We start from the raw sequence: 25,333 nt of genomic DNA on the forward strand, positions 1-25,333 counted from the left end.
ACTTTGAATTTCCTTTCTGCCTATTTCTCTCTTATCTGAGAGATTCTCTCCCTCTTTCTGCTCATTCCTCCTGGCTCTAATGTCCCACCATCTCTTCCCACCTTTCATACTTGTCTAGGATTTCCAAGTGTATCTTTCTGACCATATTTCTTTGATGGACAGCCCGTTTCAACTCTTTATCTCTCTGTGAATCTCGGAAAGTCTTTCCAGGTGTCTCTTCTTGGTATTTCGGGGTCCAATTTTCTCTCAAGTCTCTGAGCACCTCCCTGGTCTCTGAGTGCCTTTCTGGGTCTCTCTCCTGATAAAAACCACTAGGAATACACTAGAAGGCCGGCTATCGGTGCATTGGAGCCTCTTGCTGGGTTTTCATTTTTCTCCCTGTCTGTGCTTCTGCCAGCGTCTCTCCGTGGCCTTCTGAGCCTTGTGAGTGTCTCCCTGTCCGCCGGTTCCCGGGTCGCGCAGTCGTCTGGGTCTCTGTTCTCTCCGCAAGATCGCCTGGAGCCCCCAGCGCGCGCGGCCCCTTTAAGGCTGGCCCCGCCCCGCCCCGCCAGCAGCCCCGCCCCCGCCCCGCCCGGGTCAGCCCGGGGGCACCCGGCTTCGGGAGGCGCTCGGAACTCCGCTCAGTCCCCACCCGGCCGCGGGCGCGATGGCGGGGGCTACTCTGAGGGTCGCCGGGCGGCAGCTCAGCCAGCGCAGCGGCTCTGGAGTCCCCATCCTCCTACGGCAGGTGCGCCCACCGCGGGACCGCTGGGCGCCGGGCGTCGGGCAGCGACTGGGGCGGGACTCCCGGGTCCTTGAAAGGGGAGAGATCTGGGATCCCCTGGGCCTGGGGCAGGACTTCCCCTTACGGAAGAGGTTGCTGGAGATCCTGATTTGGGGGGGGTATGTGAAAGTGGGGACTGTTTCAGAGGGAGTAAGGTGCAGGGGCCGCAGACTCCTGACACAGGTGGGCAAAGAAGGGGCTGGGTTTTCTGCTTCTGGATCTTTACGTGGCTTGGGCTCTTGGGTCCCCCGTGAGCTGAAATCTGGTTCTGCCCTCTCACCTGTCCCACCTGCCTCCTCCCCAGATGTTTGAGCCCAAGAGCTGCACCTACACGTACCTCTTGGGTGACAGAGAGTCCCGTGAGGCCATCCTGATCGACCCGGTTCTGGAGACAGCGCCTCGGGATGCGCAGCTGGTCAAGGAACTGGGGCTGCGGCTGCTGTATGCTGGTCAGTGTGGAGGCCAAACCCCTGGGTCTGAGGGAGGAGGGGGCTGGGAAGCCTCCGTCCTCCCGGGGCCCTCCTGGACCTGGCCCTCCTCTCTCTCCCAGTGAATACCCACTGCCATGCGGACCACATTACGGGCTCAGGGCTGCTCCGGTCCCTACTTCCCGGCTGCCAGTCTGTCATCTCCCGCCTTAGTGGGGCCCAGGCTGACTTGCACATCGAGGATGGAGACTCCATCCACTTCGGGCGCTTCGTGAGTTGGATGGGGTCCCCCCAGAGGGTGGTGGCCTGGACTTCTTGGACTCAAGGGAAGTGAGGGGCTTGGGGGCAGGGGGTGGGGGGACCCTAAGCCCTGGGGTAGGAGGGAACTCTGGCCTGGGTTCCTGATCCCTGAGTTTGTGTCTGGGAGGAGGGCACCATAAACCCAGGTAGGGCACTGGAGCAAGAGGTTCTGGGCAGGTGTGTCTCTGGCCAAGCCCCTTAAGTCAACAGCATTTGTAGTTTCCTACAGCCTTGGGGCAGCTCCTTTGGCCTGGGATCTCCATAAAAGTTGATTGAGGGCTAGAATTCTGAGGCCAGGGCTGAGGGAGTGACCCAGCTTTGTCTTCTAGAGCCACAGTTCGAGGAAGGAGCATCTCGTTGCCCAGGGCCAGGACTAGGGTGAGGTGAGCCAGGCGCCTAGGGCACAACGTTTAAGGAGGCGCTCACTCTCAGGGTCATGCAAGGGCAGGGTCAGCACCTTGGGGCCAGCGCCTCCTTAAATGTTCTCCCTTTAGTGCCCGCTTGCCTCACCCTCAGCCCTAGCTGTTGCCTCACACAGGAAGGTTCTGAAGGTTCCTATCTCCTCTCCTGTCTTTGTCACAGGCAAGGTCAGCAGGTTTCTAGCCAGGATTTCAACCCAGAGCAGTAGATTGGGGTGGAGAGGGCACTGGGGTGGAGTTGTCCTCAGAGGGAGGAGAAACAGGTAGCCAGGCTTTTTTTTTCTGATCGGACTTGCTAAAGCTACAGAGTCTGGCTGACTTGGGAACAGAATGGGCAAGTGACATAGGGTAAGACTTGACCTCTAGGTTAGGGGATTTGGGGACAGTTTATCTGAGTCAGAGCTTTTAGAGATGAGAGCTGTATGTGGGATCAGAGGGTTTGAACCACAATGGTTGCAGCCTCTTCATTTCAAGCTCTTTCCTGGAAGCCGGTAAAAAAGTGCATTGTACCCTTCTGTACACCGTGGGTAATTGTGAAGTGCTAGCAAGCATTTCTTGAGTTGAGAAGGCCTAGAAGAGTGAAGAATGATTGGGGTTTCCTGTCAAGATAAGTCCTTTGTTTAGATCAAATAAGTGATGTTTTGAAGGAATGAATGTCGAAGGGTTTAGTTGTAGTAGATTTAGCTTCAGTGTCTGTTTTTTTTTCCAAACAACTTAAATGATATCATTTACAAGCCATCCGGTTCATCCATTTGGAGTGTACCATTCGGTGACTTATTATATTCAGAGTTGAGCCCATCCATCCAACCCCACAATCATTTTTGGAATATTTTCGTTGCTTCCAAAAGAAACCCCACGCTCCTAGCTGACATCCTAGCCCCCTCCGCTCTCCCTCCAACAGCCTTAGGCCACAGCAAATCTACTTTCTGTCTCTACGGGTTTATTCTGGGCATTTAATAAAAATGGAATCATATATTATGTGGTGTTTTGTGACTGGCTTGTCCCTGATCATAAGAGTTCAAAATTCCTCCATGTTGTAGTGTGTGTCAGTGCTTCATGCCTTCCTATGGCTGAGTAATATTCTATTGTGTGAATATACCTTATTCATTCATGCATTCATCTATCGGTTGATAGACATTTCCATTGCTTCCATTTTTTGGCTATTATGAATAATGCCGCTATAAATATTCATGTACAAATTTTTGTGTGTCTGTTTGCATTTCTCTTATATATGTGTGTGGGGGTGGGTGGGTTGCTAGATCAATAATAATTCTATGTCTAGCAGTTAGAGGAACTGAGGTGCCTGGGTGGCTCAGTTGGTTAAGTGTCAGACTCTTGATTTCAGCTCAAGTCTTGATCTCAGGGTCATGAGTTCAAGCCCCATGTTGGGGTTCATGGTGGATGTGGAGCCTACTTAAAAAACAGTTGGAAGGAGGCTTCTGGATGGCTCAGTTGGTTAAGCATCTGCCTTTGGCCCAGGTCATGATCCCAGAGCCCTGTGGCCAAGCCCTGTGTGGGGCTCCTTCCTCAGCAGGAAGTCTGCTTCTCACTCCGCCCTTCCCCTTGCTCAGCTCTCTTTCAAGTAAATAAATAAAATCTTAAAAAAAAAAAAAAACAGTTGGAGGAATTGACCGACTGTTATCAAAAGTGGTTGCACCATTTTATGTTTCCAAGGGCAGCATATGAAAGTCCTAGTTTCTAGGCACCTGAGTGGCTCAGTAGGTTAAGTGGTGAACTCTTGATTTAGGCTTGAGTTGTGGTCTCAGAATCCTGGGATCTAGCCCTGCATCAGGCCCTGCGTTCAACCAGGAATTGTGTTCAGCAGGGAATTGGCTTCAGGATTTTCTCTCTCCCTCTGCCCCTCCCCCCTTAAAGTAAATAAATCTTTAAAAAAAAGTCCCAGTTTCTCCACATCCTTGCCAACATGTGTTAGCATCTGTCTTTATGATTATTCGGTATTCGTGTGGTTTTCATCTGAGTTCTTTTTTTTTTTAAGATTTTATTTATTTATTCATGAGAGACACATACACACACACAAAGGCAGAGACAAAGGCAGAGGGAGAAGCAGGCCCCATGCAGGGAGCCCCATGTGTGACTAGATCCCCAGGATCACACCCTGGGCTGAAGGCGGCGCTAAACCACTGTGCCACCCGGGCTGCCCTCATCTGAGTTCTTTATAAGCCTTTAGAAATGGTCACATTTCTTCCCCCCCAGTTAAAAAATTTCCATTTTAACATGCATTTTATGTAATAGAAAGTGCACATATTGTACATGAGCAGCTAGGTAAATTTTTACCTATGTTTACACTTGAGTATTTGCCTCTGAGATCCAGATACAGAGCATACTCATCACCCGAAAAGGGCTTCCTTGTCCCTCTTCCTGACCATTGACAGCTCCATCAAGAAACTGTCTTCTGACATTTATTTTTTAAGTTTTCTTTTTTTCCCCTTATGATAAGAACTTTTAATATTTGCAATCTTAGCAACTTTTTTTTTTTTTAAAGTAGGTTCCATGCCCACTGTGGGGCTTGAACCCACAACCCTGGCATCAAGAGTCACATGCTCTACCGACTGAGCCAGCCAGGCGCCCCTCTTCTGACTTATTTAATCATAGATTAGTTCTATGTGTTCCGGACCTTATAAACAGGACTCATACAACATGTGCTCTTTTGTGTTCTGGCTTCTTTCTCTCCACATAATGTTGTATATAGTTGTAGTTCTTTCCTTCTGTTGCTATATAGCAGGGATTCTGTAAAGGACCAGACAGTAAATATTTTCACTTTTGCAGGCCATATGGTCTCTGTTGCAACTACTCAACTCTGTTGGTGTGAAAGCAGTTATAGACAATGCATAAATGAATAAGCATGGCTGTGCTCCAATAAAACTTTAGTTCTGGCCTCTGAAATTTTAATTTCAGTAATTCTCATGTGTTACCAAATACCATTCTCATTTGATTTTTTTTTTCAACCATTTTTGAAAAAGTGTAAAAATCATTCTTAGCCCTCAGGCCATACAAAAGCAGACGACAGACCAAATTTGATGTACCAGCCTTAGTTTGCCAACCCCTGATGCAGAGCATTTTATTGTGTGAATTTATGACACTTTGTCCATTCTCCTTGTGATAGTTGATTCCAGCTTGGGGCTATTCATGAATAATGCTGCTGTAAGAGCATTTGTTTATGTGAATTTATGAAAATTTATCCATTTGCCTTTTGATGGTTGATTCCAGTTTTGGGCTATTGTGAGCAATGCTGGTATGAAGGTTCTTATGCAAGTCTCCTCGTGGACATTACTCTCAATTCCAAGGAATGGACTTTCTGAGTCATAGGACTGACCTCTGCTTAACTTTAGTAGAAATTGCCAGTTTTTTTTAGCTGGTTGTGTTTTACATTCACAGTGGGCCAAATTTGGATGGTTTCATTGTAGAATGAATTTTCTGTTTTAATGAGCAATGAGATTTGAACGTTTTAGTTCCCATGAGGGATGGCAGATTCGGAAAGTTAGTCTTGCCTGTTGAATATGTTAATTTAAAGTGCTGCCAGATACTGAAACCCCAGATCCCACTTTAGAGATTCTGATTTAATTGTTTGGGGCATACACAGGGAATCAATCTATTTTAAAATCCCACAGGTGGGACCCTGGCTGGCTCAGTCAGTGGAGCATGTGGCTCTTGATCTCAAGGTTGTAAGTTCAAGCCCCACATTGGGTGTAGAGATTACTTAAAAGTGAAAATCTTCAAAAAATAAAATAAAAGCTCATAGATGATTCTCATGTGGTCTAGGTGGGAATTTCAGTGCTTCCTTCCATTTAGAACTCATTATTTTTTCCAAAAGGTTATTTGAAAGAGAGAGCATAGGGGGAGGGGCAGAGAGAGAGGGAGACAAGCAGACTCCCTGAGCAGGAAGTCTGATGGGGTGCGGGTGGGGCTGGATCCCAGGACCCTGATATCATGACCTGAGTGGAAATCAAGAGTCAGCTGCTTGGGGCGCCTGCATGGCTCAGTCGGTTGAGCGTCTACTGTCTGCCTTGGGCTCTGGTTGTGATCTGCTCTGCAGGGAGCCAGCTTCTCCCTCTCTCTCTGCCTGCCACTCCCCCTACTTGTGCTTACCCTCTCTCTCTGTCAAATAAAGAAATAAAATCTTAAAAAAAAGAGTCTGCTGCTTAACCAACTGAGCCACCCAGGTGCCCCTGGAACTAATTATTTGAAATGTGGAATAAATCTTCCCCCTTGCAACATTTTATCAAAAATCTCAAGCATACAGAAAAGTTGAAAAAGATTTTTTAAAATATTTAATTTATTTATTCATGAGAGACACACAGAGAGAGGCAGAGACATAGGCAGAGGGAGAAGGAGGGTCCCTGTGGGGACCCTGATGTGGGACTCGATCCCAGGACCCCAGGATCACTACCTGAGCCAAAGGCAGATGCTCAACCACTGAACCACCCAGGAGTCCCAAAAAGTTGAAAAAAATTGACAGCAAACATCATATCCATCTGTTACCTATCTTATTTTTTTGATGCCCCTTTGAATCATAGACATCAGTATACTGTCCCGTAAACGTTAGGACAACTAATGTTTTCTTTCACCAAAAGAAAGGAAGATTTGGCTGACAACGGAGGTTCAGAGTATTTAGCCTCAGTGGAAAAAAGACATTTGGGATTTTTGAGTATAAATTGCACAGAAACAGTGGCCCAGGGTTTTATACCAAGATTAGGTGCTTTTGAACTTGACCAAATGGAAAAGAAGGCCCCAGCCTGCTTGCCACCAGGGGGCAGTGTGGGCCGTGGGAACTGCAGGGCGGGGGAGATTGCGCGGATCCCTTTGGGTGCAGGTGTGGCTGTGAGGTATTGAAGACGGCGTCGCTGCACCTGGAAACAGGTGAGGGGAGAGCTGTTGAGCAGTGTCACATATGTGAAGCACCACGAAGGGGAAAAGGAATTTGTTGGAAGAATGTGGGGCTAGGCAGGCTGCACAAAATCCCTGTAGAATATTCTGCTGCTGAGAAGATGATCCAACTAGTTTCAGGAATGGTGGAGGCTGCCCGAGGTCCAGATGTTAGGTGCTCCCCCACAAGCTTTTATTAATATTCTAATACCTATAGTGAATTGAAATAATAGTACAGTTAGTACCCTTCGCCTAAAGTTCACCAGTTGGTGACACTGGTTTTTATTGGGTGTGTGTGTGTGTTAGATTTTATTTATTTATTCATGAGAGACATAGAGAGAGAGAGAGGGGCAGAGACACAGGCAGAGGGAGAAGCAGGCTCCATGCAGGGAGCCCGACGTGGGACTCGATCCCGGGACCCCAGGATCACACCCTGAGCCGAAGGCAGACGTCCAACCGCTGAGCCACCCAGGGATCCTGAGACTTTCTTTTTTAAAACACAAGAATATCCAAGTACTCTATCAGCTGTCAGAGCAATGACATCATCACCAGTCACGGGGCTTTCGGGAAAACACCCCTGAACTCTGACCTGACTGAAGAATGAGAGTAAGAAGGGGGGAAGGGCTCTTCCTACTATCATGAAAATAGATTTCACCTTGGAGGCCCTCAGGGTTCCTTCAACTGCACTTTGAGAACAATTCTTTTACAAAATCTCCATCACAGAAGATACATGATACTTCTGAAATAATTCTTAAATCCAGTCTGAGTTCAAATAGTGCCAGGTGCCCAGGAATCATTTTTATGGCGGTTAAGAGCCAGAACTCACTCGAGGTTCATGCATGCCATTCAGCTGTTAAGTCTATTTAGTCTCTAAATCAAGAATGGTTTCTTTTCTTTTTTTTTCTTTTTTTTTAAAGATTTATTTATTTATTCATTCAGAGAGAGGCAGAGACACAGGCAGAGGGAGAAGCAGGCTCCATGCAGGGAGCCCAACGTGGGACTCGATCCCAGGTCTCCAGGATCGCACCCCGGGCCGCAGGCGGCGCCAAACCGCTGCGCCACCGGGGCTGCCCAAGAATGGTTTCATACCCTTTCTGTGCCCTGACATTGACTTTTGAAGTTTCCACCCTGTTGTCTTGTAGAATGTTCCACTTCTGGGTGTGTCTGGTTGTTTCCTCATGGTGTCATTCAATGTATTCTTCTCTTTGCTATCAACAAGAAGTAAATTGTAAATATCAAATATCACTGCAGGCAGCAGGGAGTGGTGGGGCCTGTGGCAAATGTTAGGGTGCATGTTCTGTTTATAGGGGACACCCACTATACAATTATTTTTTTTTTCCCATTGCACAATTCAAGTTGATTAGTCATGTTTAGGAATGTAGTCTGGGGGATTCCTGGGTGGCTCAGCGATTTAGCGCCTGCCTTCGGCCCAGGGCGTGATCCTGGAGTCCTGGGATCGAGTTCTGCATTGGGCTCCCCACAGGGAACCAGCTTCTCCCTCTGCCTATTTCTCTGTCTCTCTCTGTGTCTCTCATGAATAAATAAATAAAATCCTTTTCTTTTTTTTTTTTTTTAAGGAATGTAGTCTGTCGGGGTGCCTGGTTGGAGGAGTGTGGGACTCTTGATCTTGGGGGTCATGGCTTGAGCCTCATGTTGGGTGTAGAGATTACTTAAATAAATAAGCTTTAAAAAAAAAAGGAATGTAGTCTGTCCCCTGCGAAGCCTTTTATTTTTTGAGAACCCAAATATCTTTTATTAAACAGATATTATAGAGATTTGCAAAAACATTAAAAGTGCTACTCTTTTTTACTACTTTTTGTTGCAGTTTTGGAAAAAAATATTTTTCACAAGAATGTTTTTTTTTTTTTTTTTTTTTTTTTTTTTTTTTTTTTTTTTTTTTCACAAGAATGTTATTCACAGTGATGTATAGTGAATAAATGTGCTATTGGTTTTTTTTTTTACTGAAATAACTTATTTTTTTATTTTTATTTTATTTTTTTAATAATAAATTTATTTTTTATTGGTGTTCAATTTGCCTGAAATAACTTATTTTTAAATTTAAATTCAGTTAATTAACACATTGTATTACTGGTTTTAGAGGTAGAGGTCAGTGATTCATCAGTCTTATATAACCCAGTGCTCATTACATCATGCTCCCTACTTAATGTCCATCACCCAGTTACTCCATTTCCCTATCCACCTCCCTTCCAGCAACCCTGTTGGTTTCCTATGATTAAGAGTCTCTGATGGTTTGTTTCCTCTGATTTCATCTTGTTTTATTTTTCCCTCTCTTCCCCTATGATCCTCTGTTTTGTTTCTTAAATTCCACATGAGTGAGATCATATGGTAATTGTCTTTCCCCGATTGACTTATTTCACTTAGCATATTAACCTCTAGTTGCATCCACGTTGTTGCAAATGGCAAGATTTCATTTGTATGATGACTGAGTAGTATTCTACTGTGTGTGTGTGTGTGTGTGTGTGTGTGTGTGTGTGTGTATACACCATATCTTCTTTATCCATTCATCTATCGATGGATATCTGGGCTCTTTCCATAGTTTGGCCCATGTGGACACTGCTGCTATGAACATTGGGGTGCAGGTGTCCCATCATTTCACTACATCTGTATCTTTGGGGTAAATATCCAGTAGTGCAGTTGCTGGGTCATAGGGAAGCTCTATTTGTAACTTCTTGAGGAACCTCCACACTTTTCCAGAGCGGATTGTACCAGTTTCATTCCCACCAGAAGTGCAAGAGGGTTCCTCTTTCTCTGCATCCTCACCAACATCTGTTATTCCCTGACTTGTTAAACTTGTTCATTTTAGCCATTCTCACTGGTGTTGGGTAGTAACTCATTATAGTTTTAATTTGTATTTCCCTGATGTCGAGTGATGTGGAGCATTTTTTCATGTGTCTGTTGGCCATTTGTATGTCTTTGGAGAAATCTTCGTTCATGTCTTGTGCCCATTTCTTGATTGGATTATCTGTTCTTTGGGTGTTGAGTTTAATAAGTTCTTTATAGATCTTGGATACTAGCCCTTTATCTGATAGGTCATTTACAAATATCTTCTCCCATTCTGTTGGTTGTCTTTTGGTTTTGTTGACTGTTTGCTGTACAAAAGCTTCTTATCTTGATGAAGTCCCAATAGTTCATCTTTGCCTTTGGAGACGTGTCTAGTAAGAAGTTGCTGCGGCCAAGGTCACAAAGGTTGCAACCTATGTTCTCCTCTAGAATTTTGATGAATTCCTGTCTCACACTTAGGTCTTTCATTCATTTTGAGTCTAGTTTTTGTGTATCGTGTGAGGAAAAGGTCCAGTTTCGTTCTTCTGCATGTGGCTGTCCAATTTTCCCAACACCACTTGTTGAAGAGACTGACTTTTTTCCATTGGATATTCTTTCTTGCTTTGTTGAAGGTTAGTTGACCATAGATTTGAGGGTCCATTTCTGTGTAGTCTATTCTGTTCCACTGATTTCTGTGTCTATTTTTGTGTCAGTACCATACTGTCTTGATGATCACAGCTGTGTAGTACAGCTTGAAGTCTGAAATTGTGATGCCTCCAGGTTTGATTTTCTTTTTCAACATTCTTTTGGCTATTTGAGGTCCTTTTTGGTTCCATACCAATTTTAGAATTATTTGCCCCAACTCTGTGAAATAAGTTGATGGTATTTTGATAGAGATTGCACTGAATGTATAGATTGGTCTAGGTAGCATAGACATTTTAACAATATCTGTTCTTCTAGTCCATGAGAATGGAATGTTTTCCATTTCTTTGTGTCTTCCTCAATTTCTTTCATGAGTGTTCCATAGTTTTCTGAGTACAGATCCTTTGCCTCTTTGGTTAGATTTATTCCAAAGTATCTTATGGTTCAGGGTGCAATTGCAAATGGGATTGACTCCTTACTTTCTCTTTCTTCAGTATCATTTATAGTGTATAGAGATGCAACTGATTTCTGTGCATTGACTTTATATCCTGTCACTTGGCTGAATACCTGTATGAGTTCTAGCAATTTGGGGGTAGAGTCTATTGGGTTTTCTATATACAGTATCATGTCATCTGCAAAGAGTGACAGTTTGACTTCTTCTTTGCCAATTTGGATGCCTTTTATTTCTTTTTGTTGTCTGATTGCTGAGGCTAGGAATTCTTGTACTGTGCTGAACAACAGTGATGGGAGCGGGCATCCCTGTCATGGACCGGACCTTAGGGGGAAAACTCTCAGTTTTTCCCCATTGAGAATAATATTTGCTGTGGGCTTTTTATAGATGGTTTTTATGATATTGAGGTATGTTCTCTCTATCCCTACACTGTGAAGAGTTTTAATCAAGAAAGGATGCTGTACTTTGTCAAATACTTTTTCTGCATCTTTGAGAGGATTGTATGGTTCTTATCCTTTCTTTTATTAATGTATGTATCCCACTGATTGATTTGTGAATGCTGAACCACGCTTGCAGCCCAGGAATAAATCCCACTTGGTCGTGGTGAATAATCCTTTTAATGCACTGTTGGGTCCTATTGGCTAGTATCTTGGTGAGAATTGTGGCATACATGTTCATCAGGGATATTGGTCTGTGATTATCTCATTTGATGGGATCTTTGCCTGGTTGTGGGATCCAGGTAATGCTGGCCTCATAGAACGAGTTTGGAAGTTTTCCTTCCATTTCTATTTTTTGAAACAACTTCAGAGGAATTCTTCTTTAAATATCTGGCGGAACTCCCCTGGGAAGCCATCCAGCCCTGGACTCTTTTTGTTGGGGGATTTTTTATTACTGCTTCAGTTTCCTTGCTGGTTATGGGTCTGGTCTGTTTAGGTTTTCTATTTCTTCCTGTTTCCGTTTTGGTAGTTTATACATCTCTAGGAATGCATCCATTTCTTCCAGATTGCCTAATTTGTTGGCATATAGTTGCTTATAATATGTCCTTACAATTGTTTGTATTTCTTCAGTGTTGATCGTGACCTTTCCTCTTTCATTCATGATTTTATATATTTGAGTCCTTTCTCTTTTCTTTTTAATAAGTCTGGCCATGGGTTTATCAATCTTATTAATTTTTTTGAAGAGCCAGCTCTTAGTTTCATTGATCTGTTCTATTGCTCTGTTGGTTTCTTTTTCATTGATTTCGGCTCTGATCATTATTGTTTCTCTTCTCCTGCTGGATTTAGGCTTTGTTTGCTATTCTTTCTCCAACTCCTTTAGGAGTAAGGTCAGGTTGTGTTTTTGTGATCCTTCTTGTTTCTTGAGAAAGGCTTGTATTGAAATGTACTTCCCTCTTAGGACCATCTTTGCTGCATCCCAAAGGTTTTTTTTTTTTTTTTTTTCATCCCAAAGGTTTTAAACAGTTGTGTTTGCATTTTCCTTTGTATCCATGAATTTTTAAAAAATATTTTATTTATTTATTCATTAGAGACACACAGAGAGAGAGAGAATGAGAGAGAGAGAGACAGAGACACAGGCAGAGGGAGAAGCAAGTTTCCATGAATTTTTAAATTCTTCCTTAGTTTTCTGGTTGACCAATTCATTCTTTAGTAGAATGCTCTTTAGCCTCCATGTATTTGAGTTCTTTCCAGATTTCCTCTTGTGACTGAGTTCCAGTTTCAAAGCATTGTAGTCCAAAAATATGCAGGGAATAATTTCAGTCTTTTGGTACCAGTTGAGACCTATTTGTGACCCAGTATGCGATCTATTCTAGAGAAGGCTCCATGTGCATTCGAGAAGAATATGTATTCTGTTGCTTTAGATGGAATGTTCTGAATATATTGGTGAAGTCCATCTGGTCCAGTGTGTCATTCAAAGCCCTTGTTTCCTTGTTGATCTTCTCCTTAAATTATCTGTCCATTGCAGTGAGTGGGTGTTAAAGTCCCCTACTATTATTGTATTATTATCAATGTATTTCTTTAATTTGGTTATTAACTGGCTTATATAAATGGCTGCTCCCATATTAGGGGCATAGATATTTAAAATTGTTAGATCTTCTTGTTGGATAGACCCCTTAATTATGATATTCTGTCCTTCCTCATCTCTTATTATAGTCTTTGGTTTTAAAATCCAATTTGTCTGATACAAGGATTGCCAACCTAGCTTTCTTTTGATGTCAATTAACATGATAAGTGGTTTCTCACCCCCTCACTTTAAATCTGGAGGTGTCTTTGGGTCTAAACTGAGTCTCCTCCAGATGGCATATGGTTGGATCTTGCTTTTTTATCCAATCTGATACCTTGTGTCTTCTGATTGAGGCAATTGGCCCATTTGCATTCTGAGTAACTATTAATAGATATGAATTTAGTGCCATTTTATTACCTGTAAAGTCACCATTACTGTACATTGTCTCTGTTGCTTTCTGGTCTATGCTACTTTTGGGCTCTCTCTTTGCTTTGAGGACCCCTTTTTAATATTTCTTGTAGGTCTGCTTTCAGTTTCTGTTTGTCCTGGAAGCTTTATTCTCTCTCCTTCTATTTTGAATGCCATCCTTACTGGATAAAGTATTCTTGGCTGCATATTTTTCTCACTTAGCACCTGAATATTTCTGGCCTGCCAGGTCTCTGTGGATAGGTTTGTGCCAGCCTAATGTATCCTTGCTGGATAAAGTATTCTTGGCTGCATATTTTTCTCACTTAGCACCCTGAATATTTCTGGCCTGCCAGGTCTCTGGGGATAGGTCAGTGCCAGCCTAATGTTTCCACTCTTGTAGGTTACCAAGAGGTTACCCCTTGTCCTGAGCTGCTTTCAGTATTTTCTCGTCTCTGAGATTTGCTAGTTTCATTATTCTATATTAGGGTGTTGACCTATTTTTATTGATTTTGAGCGAGATTTTATTGATTCTCTGTGCCTCCTAGACTTGGATGCCTGTTTCCTTCCACAGATTGGGGAAGTTCTCCACTATAATTTGCTCCGGTGTACTTGCTGCCTCTCTCTCTCTTTCCTCTTCTTCTGGAATCCCAATTATTCTAATATTGTTTTGCTTTACGGTATCACTTATCTCTCAAATTCTCCCCTTTTGATTAAGTAGTGTTTATCTCTCTTTTTCTCAGCTTCTTTATTCTCCATCATTTTGTCTTCTATATCACTAATTCTCTGTTCTGCCTCATTTATCCGAGCAGTTAGAGCCTCTGTTTTTGATTGCATCTCATTAATAGCCTTTTAGATTTTGACTTGATTAGATTTTAGTTCTTTTATTTCTCTAGAAAGGGATTCTCTAGTGTCTTCTATGTATGTTTCAAGCCCAGATAGTATCTTTATAATCATTATTCTGAACTATTGTTCTGGTATCTTAATTATGTCCATACTGATTATTAGGTCTTTAGCAGTCAGTACTGCCTCTTCTTCTCTTTTTTTGAGGTTTTTCCATCTTGTCATTCTGTCCAGAGAAGAAGGGCTGAATGAGAAAACAAAATACTAAAATGGCAACAACAACCCCAGAGAAATACACACTAAACAAATCAGAAGAGATTTTCCCAAAACTGGAAAAATTTTTTTTAAAAAGAGAATATAACCAGACAGATAAATAGAATAGAGCAATATACCGGATCCTGTGTCCATTTGTTAGAAAACTAGATTCCAAAATTATAACAAAAGAAAAACTTCGGATGCCTGGGTGGCAGTGGTTGAGCGTCTGCCTTTGGCTCAGGGTGTGATCCTGGAGTCCTGGGATTGAGTCCCACCATCAGGCTCCCTGCATGGAGCTTGCTTCTCCCTCTGCCTGTGTCTCTGCCTCTCTCTTTCTGTGTCTCTTATGAATAAATAAATAATATCTTAGAAAGAAAAAGAAAGAAAAAAAACTTATGTATGTACAAAGAATTAAATACAATGAAAGGATAGAGTTTAACTGTAAAAATGAAAACTAAAAGACAAAAAAAAAAAAAGGAATATAAATAGGTGAACAGAACATAGCAATACACTATATCCTGAGTGTGTTTTGGTCAGCTTGTTAGAAGAAACTACATCTCAAAGTTCTAAGGAAAGGAAAACATACATGTACAAAGATAAAATTAAATACATTGAAAGGATAGAATGTAAAGGTGAAAATTTAAAAAGCCTTTAATAAAACAAAAAAAAAGAAAAAAAAGAAAAGCAAATATGATCAGACAAATGAAGAGAACAGAGACACACACTAGATTCCAGGTGTATTTTGGTCTGTTAGAAGAAACTGCACCCCAAAATTGCAAAGAAAGAAAAACTTATACATATACAAAAATAAAACTAAATACAAAGAGACGATAGAATGTAACTATAAACATGGAAATTAGAAAAGTTTTTAAAAAGTTGCTAAAATAAGAAATTGGTTGAAAAAGGAAAGAGAAAAAACTTAAAAAGGAAGGGCTAAAGAATCGTGGAAGAAAAAAACTGAATTCTATATACTATATTGCCTAGCACTGGAGTTTTGCAGTTGTCAGTGATCAGAGACTTGGTCTTGGCTGGATGTGCCTGCCGATCTTCTGGAGGAGGGGCCTGCTGTGTTGATTCTCAAGTGTCCCCCACCTGAGGGGGGACAGCCCTTGCCAGGGGGCCAGGCTGGATTGCTCTATATGACTTTTGTTCCCTGAAGACTTTCACCTCCACTTTAGAGGATGAGAGTGACAATAGCAGCCTCCCAGTCTCCAGCCTGGGAGCCCAAAGTGTGGGGCCCTACTCCTCATTGCACCCCCAGGGAGAAGCAGTCCATCGCTCCTGTCTCCCTGGTTCCCACTGCACTCCGAGCTCACTCAGCCTGTGTCCAAGCCTTTCTATCTCAGGTCTGGGACCCACGTTTGGAGTCCTCAAACCTTGCAGACTCCTCAGCTCTCATGCTTCTCCCTGTGGAGGAAGGAGGGGTCTCACTGGTTCTGGCCACTGCTCAGAGAATGATCACACTGCCTCAGCCCCGGTTTGGGGTTTATGGCCACTGGGAGCTGAATGCCCTCTCCTGGGCTCACTGATTGCAGCTGGTTTCCCTGCTCTGATGCCTAGGAACTCTGCTGCCCTCCGACTCCCCTGGTCTTCCTGTGACCCGAGGATCCTGAGACCACACTGGCTCACCTAGGATTCACCCCTGCTTCGTGGCCTAAACCCCTTTCAGGCAGGCAGGTCCCTCACCTGAGCAGACTTCTAAACGTTCTGATTTTGCACTCTGCTGCTCTATCCCTTTCTGGCAGCCAGCTGATGGAGGCTTCTCCTCCCCATGATTTATCTCCTCATGTATCACCTTGGATTCACTTCTCCACACCTCCTACCTTACAGAAAGTGCTCGCTTTTCTATTTGCAACGTCACAGCTATTCTTTTCTTAGATCTCCTGAGTTCGCAGGTGCTCAGGATGATTTCATAGCTATCTAGCTGAGCTTCTGGGACCAGACGAAACTGAGGTCTCCTACTCCTCCACCATCTTGGACTCTCCCCTTTTCAAGCCTTTTTTTCTTTTTTAATAGAAGCTTCAAATACACATTTTTTAGAAATCTTCCACTTTTTAATGGTAGACTATAAATTCAGCTTTCTCATAAATCCCGGGTGGGCCAAACAAAACATTTCTCTGGCTGAGTCTGCCCCTGGGGCCTCCACTGTGTCTTCTCTGACAAACAGATCTCATTAAACTTTCATAACCACATAGTGGAATCAGAAATATTTTTCCAAAAAAAAAATAAATATTTTTCCCATTTTACAAAGAAGGAGGTATAGAGGGATCCCTGGGTGACGCAGCGGGTTAGCGCCTGCCTTTGGCCCAGGGCGGGATCCTGGAGACCCGGGATCGAATCCCACATCGGGCTCTCGGTGCATGGAGCCTGCTTCTCCCTCTGCCTGTGTCTCTGCCTCTCTCTCTCTCTCTCTCTCTCTGTGACTATCATAAATAAATAAAAATTAAAAAAAATAAAAAAATAAAAAAAAAAAAGAAGGAGGTATAGAGAGGAAAAGTGACTTGTCCGGAAATGACACTGAAAGAGTGGCCCAGTTGGAATTTTTTTAAAAGATGTATTTGTTTATTTGAGAGAGAGAGAGAGAGAAAGAATTGGGGGGTGGGGCAGAGGGAGAAGGAGAGAAAGTTCTAAGCAGACTCTGAGTGGAGCCCTACAACGGGCTCCATCCCATGACCCATGAGATCATGACCTGAGCCAAAACCAAGAGTTGAATACCTACTGACTATGCCACCCAAGTGCCCCTCTGAGTGTGGATTTTAACCCAGGAAGCCTTGTGGTTCCACTAGATCAGTGTTTTTTTTTTTTTTTATAAACTTCAAAACATCATTATTATGTTACTTTGATTATATAGTGATTATTGTGTGCCAGGCATTTTTTAAGCTTTACATATACAAAGCAACTTAATGTTTATAATAGTCCTACGAGGTGGGGACAGTTATTATCCTCATTTTACAAGGGAGCAGAGAAGCTCAGAGACAGAGAGGTGAAGTGACTTGTCCAGAGCCACACAACTAGTAATAAATAGCAGAGCCAAATTTAGAACCCATGTCACCTGGCTCCAGAGGCTGTTTTTTTTTTTTTTTTTTGACTTTATTTATTTATTCGTGAGAGACATAGGCCGAGGGAGAAGCAGGCTCCCTGTAGGGAGTCTGACATGGGACTTGATCCCAAGACCCCAGCCTCGACCTGAGCCAAAGGCGGCGAGTCAACCCCTGAGCTCCCCTGCCCCAGGCACTCCCCTGAGGCTGTTCTTAATTACTAGTCCATGCACTCTCACCAAGAGATAGATATCTTACACCTGGATTCATAACTGAAAGCTCCACTTCATGAAATACCACTTCCCCTTACTGGGTACTAGGCACCCTGAGATTTCCCACTTCATTGCATTTCTCTCCACACCACTCCGTTCTGTTCCATCCCACACTTCTCTGCTCTTCTGTGTCTAGCATGCTTTATTCTACTTTTGTTTTATCTGTGACATCCATCCATATTTTCACATATAGTTTGCTCACTCTTATTCTCATGCTGTGCTTCAGTTTCTTCATCTGTGGAATGGTACCTACCCCATAATGATGTGCGAGGACTGGATGAGTTCAGTCATGTCGAGACTTAGAAGAGAGCCTGGCACAGGAGAAAGGGTCAGTCAATGTCAGGGCTCTTGGGAAGGAGTAGGCCTGACTGATGGGAGAGGGTAGGGTTGTACCTAGCAGAGAGAATTGCTTGGGCCAAAAGGTATGGAAAAACCTGATGCTTTCTGGTAGTGACCCTGAGTTTCAGAGTAGCTTGGTGTGTTGAGGAAAGGAAAGAAGATGTTATTAGACATTGGGCTGGGAAGATACCAGAACAGTGGCATTTCAGAAGTCAAGTTGAGAGCCAGAACTCTGCCCTGGGGACAGCAGGAGCCAAGGATGGGTCTTGAGCAGAGAGGAGCAAGTTTGAATCTGGGCAGTAGAAACCCGCCTCAGGGCCATGTGGGAGATGGATGGAGGCTGGAAGGCCAGGGTGGGAGGCTGGTGGTTGGTCCTAGCCGGAGAAGATGAGGCCCAATATGGGCAGGACTGTGGGAGGTACATAGCAGGGGATAGAGTCTAGATATTCCAGAGAAGGAAAAGGTCAGATAAACAGATCCTCAGCAAAGCCACTTGCCACACAGACTCAGTCACCAAGGGCCTAGGGAATCTTGATCCATGTGGCAAGCAGGATATTGTTCAATTGATATTAAAATTTGGTCCAATATAGGGTGCCTGGGTGGCTCAGTCAGTAAAGCATCTGCCTTCAGCTCAAGTCATGATCCGAGGGCCCTGGGATGGAGTCCCGTGTCAGGTTCCCTGCTTACTGGGGAGTCTGCTTCTCCCCTCTCCTTTCTCTCACACTCTCTATCTCAAACAAACAAACAAACAAACAAACAAATAATCTTTAAATTTTTGTCTAATTTATACACATACACAATTACATATACCATATGTATACTTTAACTGTACCATATATGCCATATATATACTGTCTAACTGTACTGGTTGTTTATAGCTGATGTTTTTCTGATTGGTCAATATCCATCACTACAACTGTGATTAACTATTTTGAATTTGACTCTTGAATATCCATCCACAATGTTTAGTTCAAAAGACACCTATGCTTTTTTGCTTAAAAAAATTCAGAGAATATGAAAACAGACAAAATAATGAAAGATCATCCCTCTACCACCAAAAGGTTATGTTGATTTGGGTAGGTAGGGTTGTGATTTTTCCCAGATTTTGCAAGATCTGTGATTTTGCTTTGCATTTGTTTTGCATTGCACATATATCCTATTGTGTATGAGTTAAAGGTGTCTGACTGAAAGCAACTAAAAAAATCCATATAGTGGCTTAAATAATTGGAAGTTCAATTTTTTCTTGTAACAGGGACTCTGGAGGAAGGCAGTCCTTCTCTTTGATTTGGCAGCATTTTCATTTGGGGGATTCTTTTTCATGGTTGCAAGGTGGTTGCTGTAGCTGCGGCCATCACACCTTTGTCTAGAACCAGATAAAGTGGGAAGGGGAGGTGCACACTGATGTCCTGAACCAAACTGGAGACCCATGAGTGAGGAAGAGCAGAATGGATGCTGGGTGTGGACACAGGATCTGCACCTAGTGTCCTTCTATAATCAGCAGATGACTGACCTGGACCAGGATGCTAATTAGTGGGAGGAGTGCTGTGTGAGTGGGAACTAATCTTATAAGTGGTTGTTAGAGCTGAGGATAACAATTTTTTTTTTTTTCCTGACAATTGCTTGCCTAAACTGAGTGTAGGGATTTAGATAATGAGGATTTCCTGGATAGGCATTTTTGCCCATGTGTCAGAAGTTCTTAACTACAGAATGTTAGCAGAAGTTTTGAGGGGTCAGAAAGAGTCTGCATTTGGGTTCTTGGTAAACCCTGCAAACTTGCCCCCTACAATGGGTACAGTGAATCTTACCCACATCCCAGGAAATGTAAGGGCTTGCAGCAAACACACTGAGCAACTCTGACAGCTGCCAATCAGATAGGTGAAAAATAAGGGTTTTAAATTTAAATCTCTCTCTTTTTATCCCTAAAAAGGAGAGCAGACGTTTCAGATGGTTTTTTGACTATTTACTTCCTCTTCCTGGTTTTTTTCTTTCGTGCATTTTTCTTTTGGGAGTTCTTATTGATGCTTAGGAGCTGTTTATATATGATGGTTTTTCATACTTTATAATACTTTCTTATACGTGCTAATACTGTCTCTGAGTTTTTTGTCCTTTTTTTAAGATTTTATTTATTTATTTGAGAGAGAGTGCATGAGAGAGCACAAGCAGGGGAGAGGGGCATAGGGAGAGAGAGAAGCGACTCCTCCCTGAGCAAGGAGCCCAGATAGAGGCTTAATCCCTGGACATCTAGGACCTGAGCTGAATGAGCTTCCCAGGTGCCCCTGAGTTTTTTTTTTTTTCTTTTAACTCTTGTTTTGTTCTTTTCTATAATAAAGTTAAACTATGTGGTCATCTCTGCCACTGCTTATCCTTATGTCTTCTGAATTTAATATCATGCTTATAAAAACCTTTCCTACTTCAAGATTATATATATATATATATATATATATATAAGATTATATACATATATTTCCTTATACATGTATAAGATTATATTCTTATATGTTTTTATCTTATATAAAGGTTTTATCTTATCTTTTTCTTATTGATTTGAAGATCTGTTTGTATATGAAGTATAGTGACCACCATGTGGTGTATATGTTATAAATATATTTTGCTGGCTTGTTGGTTCCCTTTCAATTTTGTTTCTGGTGTTGTTGCGTTCAGAAACTTCAGATTTATTTAAAGTCAAACCACTGATCTTTTTTGTAATGATTTGCAACTTTCGGGATCACATTTGAATGTTCTTCCCTAACCAGAGATCATATATTCATTTGTATTTTTGTTGTTGTCACAGTTTTATGGTTTTATTTTCTTGCTTTAAATGTTTAATTTACTGGGAGTTTATCCTGGTGTGTGGTTTGAGTCTGGGAATCGAACTTAATTTTTTAACAATAACAACAAAAAAACTATGTTAGCTAGATGTGATCCTGGGGTAGGATGGGGACTTCTGGGGACAGTTTCACTGTGAGGCCAGAGCCCCTGGCTTATTGGTAATTGTCTGTATTCTCCTTCCCCACCAGGCCTTGGAGACCCGGGCCAGCCCCGGCCACACCCCAGGCTGTGTCACCTTTGTTCTGAATGATCACAGCATGGCCTTCACTGGAGATGCCCTGCTCATCCGAGGGTGTGGGCGGACGGACTTCCAGCAAGGTTACAGGCCCATTCCCCTAACCTGAGATCTTAGTACAGTTATGTGTGTGCCAGGGTTTTAAGTATCTGTTGCAAGAATGAATGAATGGACATTAGATTTTTAGGGAGTTAGGATTAGATGGAAGAAGTTCAGCTGCTGGAGTGAAGGAGAAGTTAGATTCAAGGGTTAGCTATTGCCAGACAGATTCAGCAGTTTACCTTGTCAGGGGGACAGTTAGATGCAAGGGTGGATTAGTTATCTATGGCTCTGAAACAAATCACCCCAGAACTTAATGACTTAAGACAATGATTAACATTATCTCACATAGTTTCTGACAGTCAGGACTCTGGGAGCAGCCTAGCTGGGAGGTTCTGGCTTAGCGTCTCTCATGGGGGTGTAGTCACATTAAAGCCTGGGCTGTGGTCATCTGAAGGTTTGACTGGGGTCTGATGAGTCTGCTTCCAAGGCCCCTCACTCACATAGCTGGCAAGCTGGCTCTGATTGTTGGTAAGAGGCTTCAGTTCCTCACCACATGGACTCCCCATGAGGCTATTTTGTCTTCATGACATGGCAGCTGGGTTCTCCCAGAGGGAATGTTCAGAACAACACAGACAAGACTAATATTTTTTTAATGACCTAGTCTAGAAGCCAAACGCTGTCATTCCTTTTTTAAAAAATAATTATTTATTCATGAGAGACACAGAGAGAGAGGCAGAGACACAGGCAGAGGGAGAAGCAGATTCCCTGCAGGGAGCCCAATGTGGAACTCGATCCCAGAACCCCAGGATCATGACCTGAGCCAAAGGCAGACACTCAACCACTGAGCCATCCTAGGTGCCCCAAAACTCTGTCATTTCTGCAATATCCTATTTATTAGTTGCAAGCCACTTAGTCCAGACCACTGTCAGGAGGAGAGGTGTCACATTTTCAACAGAAAAATGTCAGTGAATTTGTAGGCATATATTTTTTAAATTTTATTAAAATTTATTTATTTTCATGTGGAATTCTTCATGAATTTGCATGTCATCCTTGTGCAGGGGCCATGCTAATCTCTGTGTCATTCTAATTTTAGTATAGGTTTTTATTTTTATTTTTTAAAAGCTATTATTTTTTAATTTTTTTTTCATTTATTTATGATAGTCACACAGAGAGAGAGAGGCAGAGACATAGGCAGAAGGAGAAGCAGGCTCCATGCACCGGGAGCCTGACGTGGGATTCGATCCCGGGTCTCCAGGATCGCGCCCTGGGCCAAAGGCAGGCGCTAAACCGCTGCGCCACCCAGGGATCCCTATTATTTTTTAAAGACTATATTTTTCATTTTTATTTTTTTAAGAGATTTTATTTATTCATGAGAGACAGAGAGAGGCAGAGACATAAGCAGAGGGAGAACCAGGCTCCCTGTGGGGAGCCCGATGTGGAACTCGATCCCAGGTCCCGAGATCGCGCCGGAGCTGAAAGCAGATGCTCAACCCCTGAGCCACTCAGGTGTCCCCCAAGATTATATATATATATTTTTTAAATTTTTATTTATTTATGATAGTCACAGAGAGAGAGAGAGAGAGAGAGAGAGGCAGAGACACAGGCAGAGGGAGAAGCAGGCTCCATGCACCGGGAGCACGACGTGGGATTCGATCCCGGGAGCACGACGTGGGATTCGATCCCGGGAGCACGACGTGGGATTCGATCCCGGGGTCTCCAGGATCGCGCCCTGGGCCAAAGGCAGGCGCTAAACCGCTGCGCCACCCAGGGATCCCAGATTATATATTTTTTAAAGTAACCTCTACACCCATTGTGGGACTCTAACTTATGACCCTGAGATCAGAGGTGTGTGTGCCACCAACTGAGCCAGCTGGGTACCCCTATGGATATTTTTTTTTAAAAAAGATTTCCCTCTGTGGCCTCAGGTCTTCAGTTTCTTACCTTCTAGTCCAGCCTCCCTGCCCAGAACCCTTTCTTGGCATCCCCAGGCTGAGGGCACAACTCCTTGGTACTTCAGGATCTCATCCCAGCCTTATTTACTGCTATAGTGAATTTCTTACCATTCCCCAATTCTTTACATATGCTGTTCCATCAGCTCAGAACGCCCCTTCCCTCTCTTTCTGTGCCTAGACAAAGGGGTACTGGCTGAAGATGAGGGAGAGACTCTAGCTACTGTGATTTCATCCTCCCACCCTTTTCTTGAGGGAAGGGTCTAGAAAGCTTCTGTCTTGTTGATTACTCACCACTGAGTTTTCCCTCCCCAGGCTGTGCTAAGACTTTGTACCACTCGGTCCATGAAAAGATCTTCACGCTTCCAGGAGACTGTCTGATCTACCCTGCTCATGATTACCGCGGTGAGGGCTTCCTTGAGGAGGTGTGGGACGTACATAACTTCACATTTGAAGGGGAGGGAGTACCAAACTGCTGTAGTCTTTGTGGGCATGGGGGCTACAATTCCCAGAAATTTCACTGGCCGAAAAGATCAAGTGTTTAGGTATGCTGAGTGTGGATGGAGAAACAAGACTAGAATTCCCAAGGGTATGTGTATTCCAGGGACTTCCTTACAGAGCTTAGGGATGTGGGAAACTACATTTCCCAGAGTGCCAATGGAGGCGAGCCAGCGATCTCCACGACATTCTGGGAAGAGCCTGTGAGTCCCAGCCCCGAGATGCACCCTAAGCCTTCTGGGAAATGTAGTCCTAGGAGGCCCCAGGCACTTGCCGGGTTGACGTCCCTCCCCTCCCTTGGCCACTAGGGCTCACAGTGTCCACTGTAGAGGAGGAGCGGACTTTGAACCCGCGGCTCACCCTCAGCTGTGAGGAGTTTGTCAAGGTCATGGACAACCTGAACTTGCCAAAGCCTCAGCAGATAGGTAAGCAGTTGGGGGCCCGGAACTCCTGGGTCTGAGGGAGGAGGGGGCTTAGGGCCAGAACTCTAGTTTCCCAAAGAAGAAAGGCTCCTAAGATTTGTGGGTCTTCAGTGGGACATCAGGGGGTGTGCTGGGGACCCTTTAGTTTCAACTTTTTTTTTTTTCCTTTCAGACTTTGCTGTTCCAGCTAACATGCTCTGTGGGATCCAGACTCCCCCTTCCTGACCTGGCTTTGTCAGGTGCCTGTTTCCATTAAGAATGCACTAGGTGGGGTACAGAGAGAGGTGCCATCGCCAAGCCTCTCTTCTTCCCCTCCCTCACCAGCTCCTGAGCTTCATAAATAAATAAATAAAAATTATTTTTTGCTCTTAATCTTACTTCCATCTGTGTGGGGGTGGAGGGAGCAGTTGGTTTTCTGGTCTGAGGTGTATGGTCTGAAGAGGACAGGGAGGAAAGCAGGGTGAAGATTGAGGGTGCTGGGAAGGAGGAAAGGTTCCAACTCACAAGACCAGAAACAAACATATCTGGGGCAGAGGTTCTCACATCCTTGGATTAGAATACCATCTTGAGGGGTGCCTGGGTGGCTTAGTGGTTGAGTGTCTGCCTTTGGCTGGGGGTGTGACCCTGGGGTCCTGGGATTGAATCCTGCACTGAGCTTCCCACAGGGAGCCTGCTTCTCCCTCTGCCTCTGTCTCTGCGTCTCTAATGAATAAATAAATAAAATCTTAAAAAACAAAACACCATCTTGAGTTTGTGCCACTTGCACCCGTATGACCCAGGATAAGGTGCTCCAAGTCTCAGTTCCCTCACCTGTGCAATGGCAATAATATTAATAACAGGGTGTTGTGATGATCCAATGAGTCCACATGTATGAGGTGCCTGGCACACTGCCTGCGTGACAGGCGTCATATCAGTGGTGACTATTACTGTTACTATCATTTGCAGTGATCTTCCAGGCACTTCCCGGCTGCATCAGAGTGACAGTATGCCCAGTTGTCAAGAACATGGACTTTCTAGAGAACAAATCTAGCCTTAAGATGAATAACATGTTCAGGCTTCCAGGCACATTTATCCCCCTAAGCCTCAGTTTCCCCAACTGTAAAATAAAGCTGATAGTACCTTTCTCATTAGGCTACTGTAAGGATAAAATTAACGTGTATACAGTGTTGAGCACAGCTCCTGATATGCAATGACCCCTTCTCACATGCCAGTTATTTTCCTGTTTTTGCCCAGAGAGGAAAGGGTCTGGTTGAGACCTTTAACTTCTGCCCTCCACCCCATAGCAGGGTGGGGCGGGGGTCACACTTCCCCTGTCTCTGGGCGGGTCTCTGACTCAGTTCAGGGCACCCCCTCCCCTTGCCCAGCTCCCCAAACCGGTCAGAGCCCTTCTAAAGGGCTCATTAGAGGGGAGAGGTCCCTATCTCCATTCCCCCTTCCTTTCATGATTCCCGGGGTCTGGGCATTAGGGAGGCGCTTATACATAGGTGACCAAGACACCTAGTCCTCCAGGGGGCATGAACGGGGCGGGGGGGGGGTG

General features: G+C 43.9%; 1 protein-coding gene and 1 non-coding gene across 2 annotated transcripts; one reads left to right on the top strand and one right to left on the bottom strand.

The window, feature by feature from the left end:
• The first annotated feature begins 566 nt into the window (after nt 1-566).
• On the top strand, nt 567-24,168 carry ETHE1 (ETHE1 persulfide dioxygenase). The gene is made up of 7 exons (XM_038528707.1): nt 567-727; nt 1,068-1,212; nt 1,314-1,462; nt 20,839-20,968; nt 23,192-23,281; nt 23,683-23,799; nt 23,969-24,168. Exons 1-7 carry the CDS (start codon nt 647-649, stop codon nt 24,019-24,021), a joined length of 765 nt encoding a protein of 254 aa, XP_038384635.1. The 5' UTR covers nt 567-646; the 3' UTR covers nt 24,022-24,168.
• On the bottom strand, nt 21,941-22,050 carry LOC119869872. Its single transcript, XR_005354869.1, has one exon. It is a non-coding gene; the product is annotated as a U6 spliceosomal RNA (small nuclear RNA).
• Nucleotides 24,169-25,333: the final 1,165 nt, after the last annotated feature.

The sequence above is a fragment of the Canis lupus genome, chromosome 1 (assembly GCF_011100685.1).
Source record: "Canis lupus familiaris isolate Mischka breed German Shepherd chromosome 1, alternate assembly UU_Cfam_GSD_1.0, whole genome shotgun sequence".
Lineage (NCBI taxonomy): Eukaryota > Metazoa > Chordata > Mammalia > Carnivora > Canidae > Canis > Canis lupus.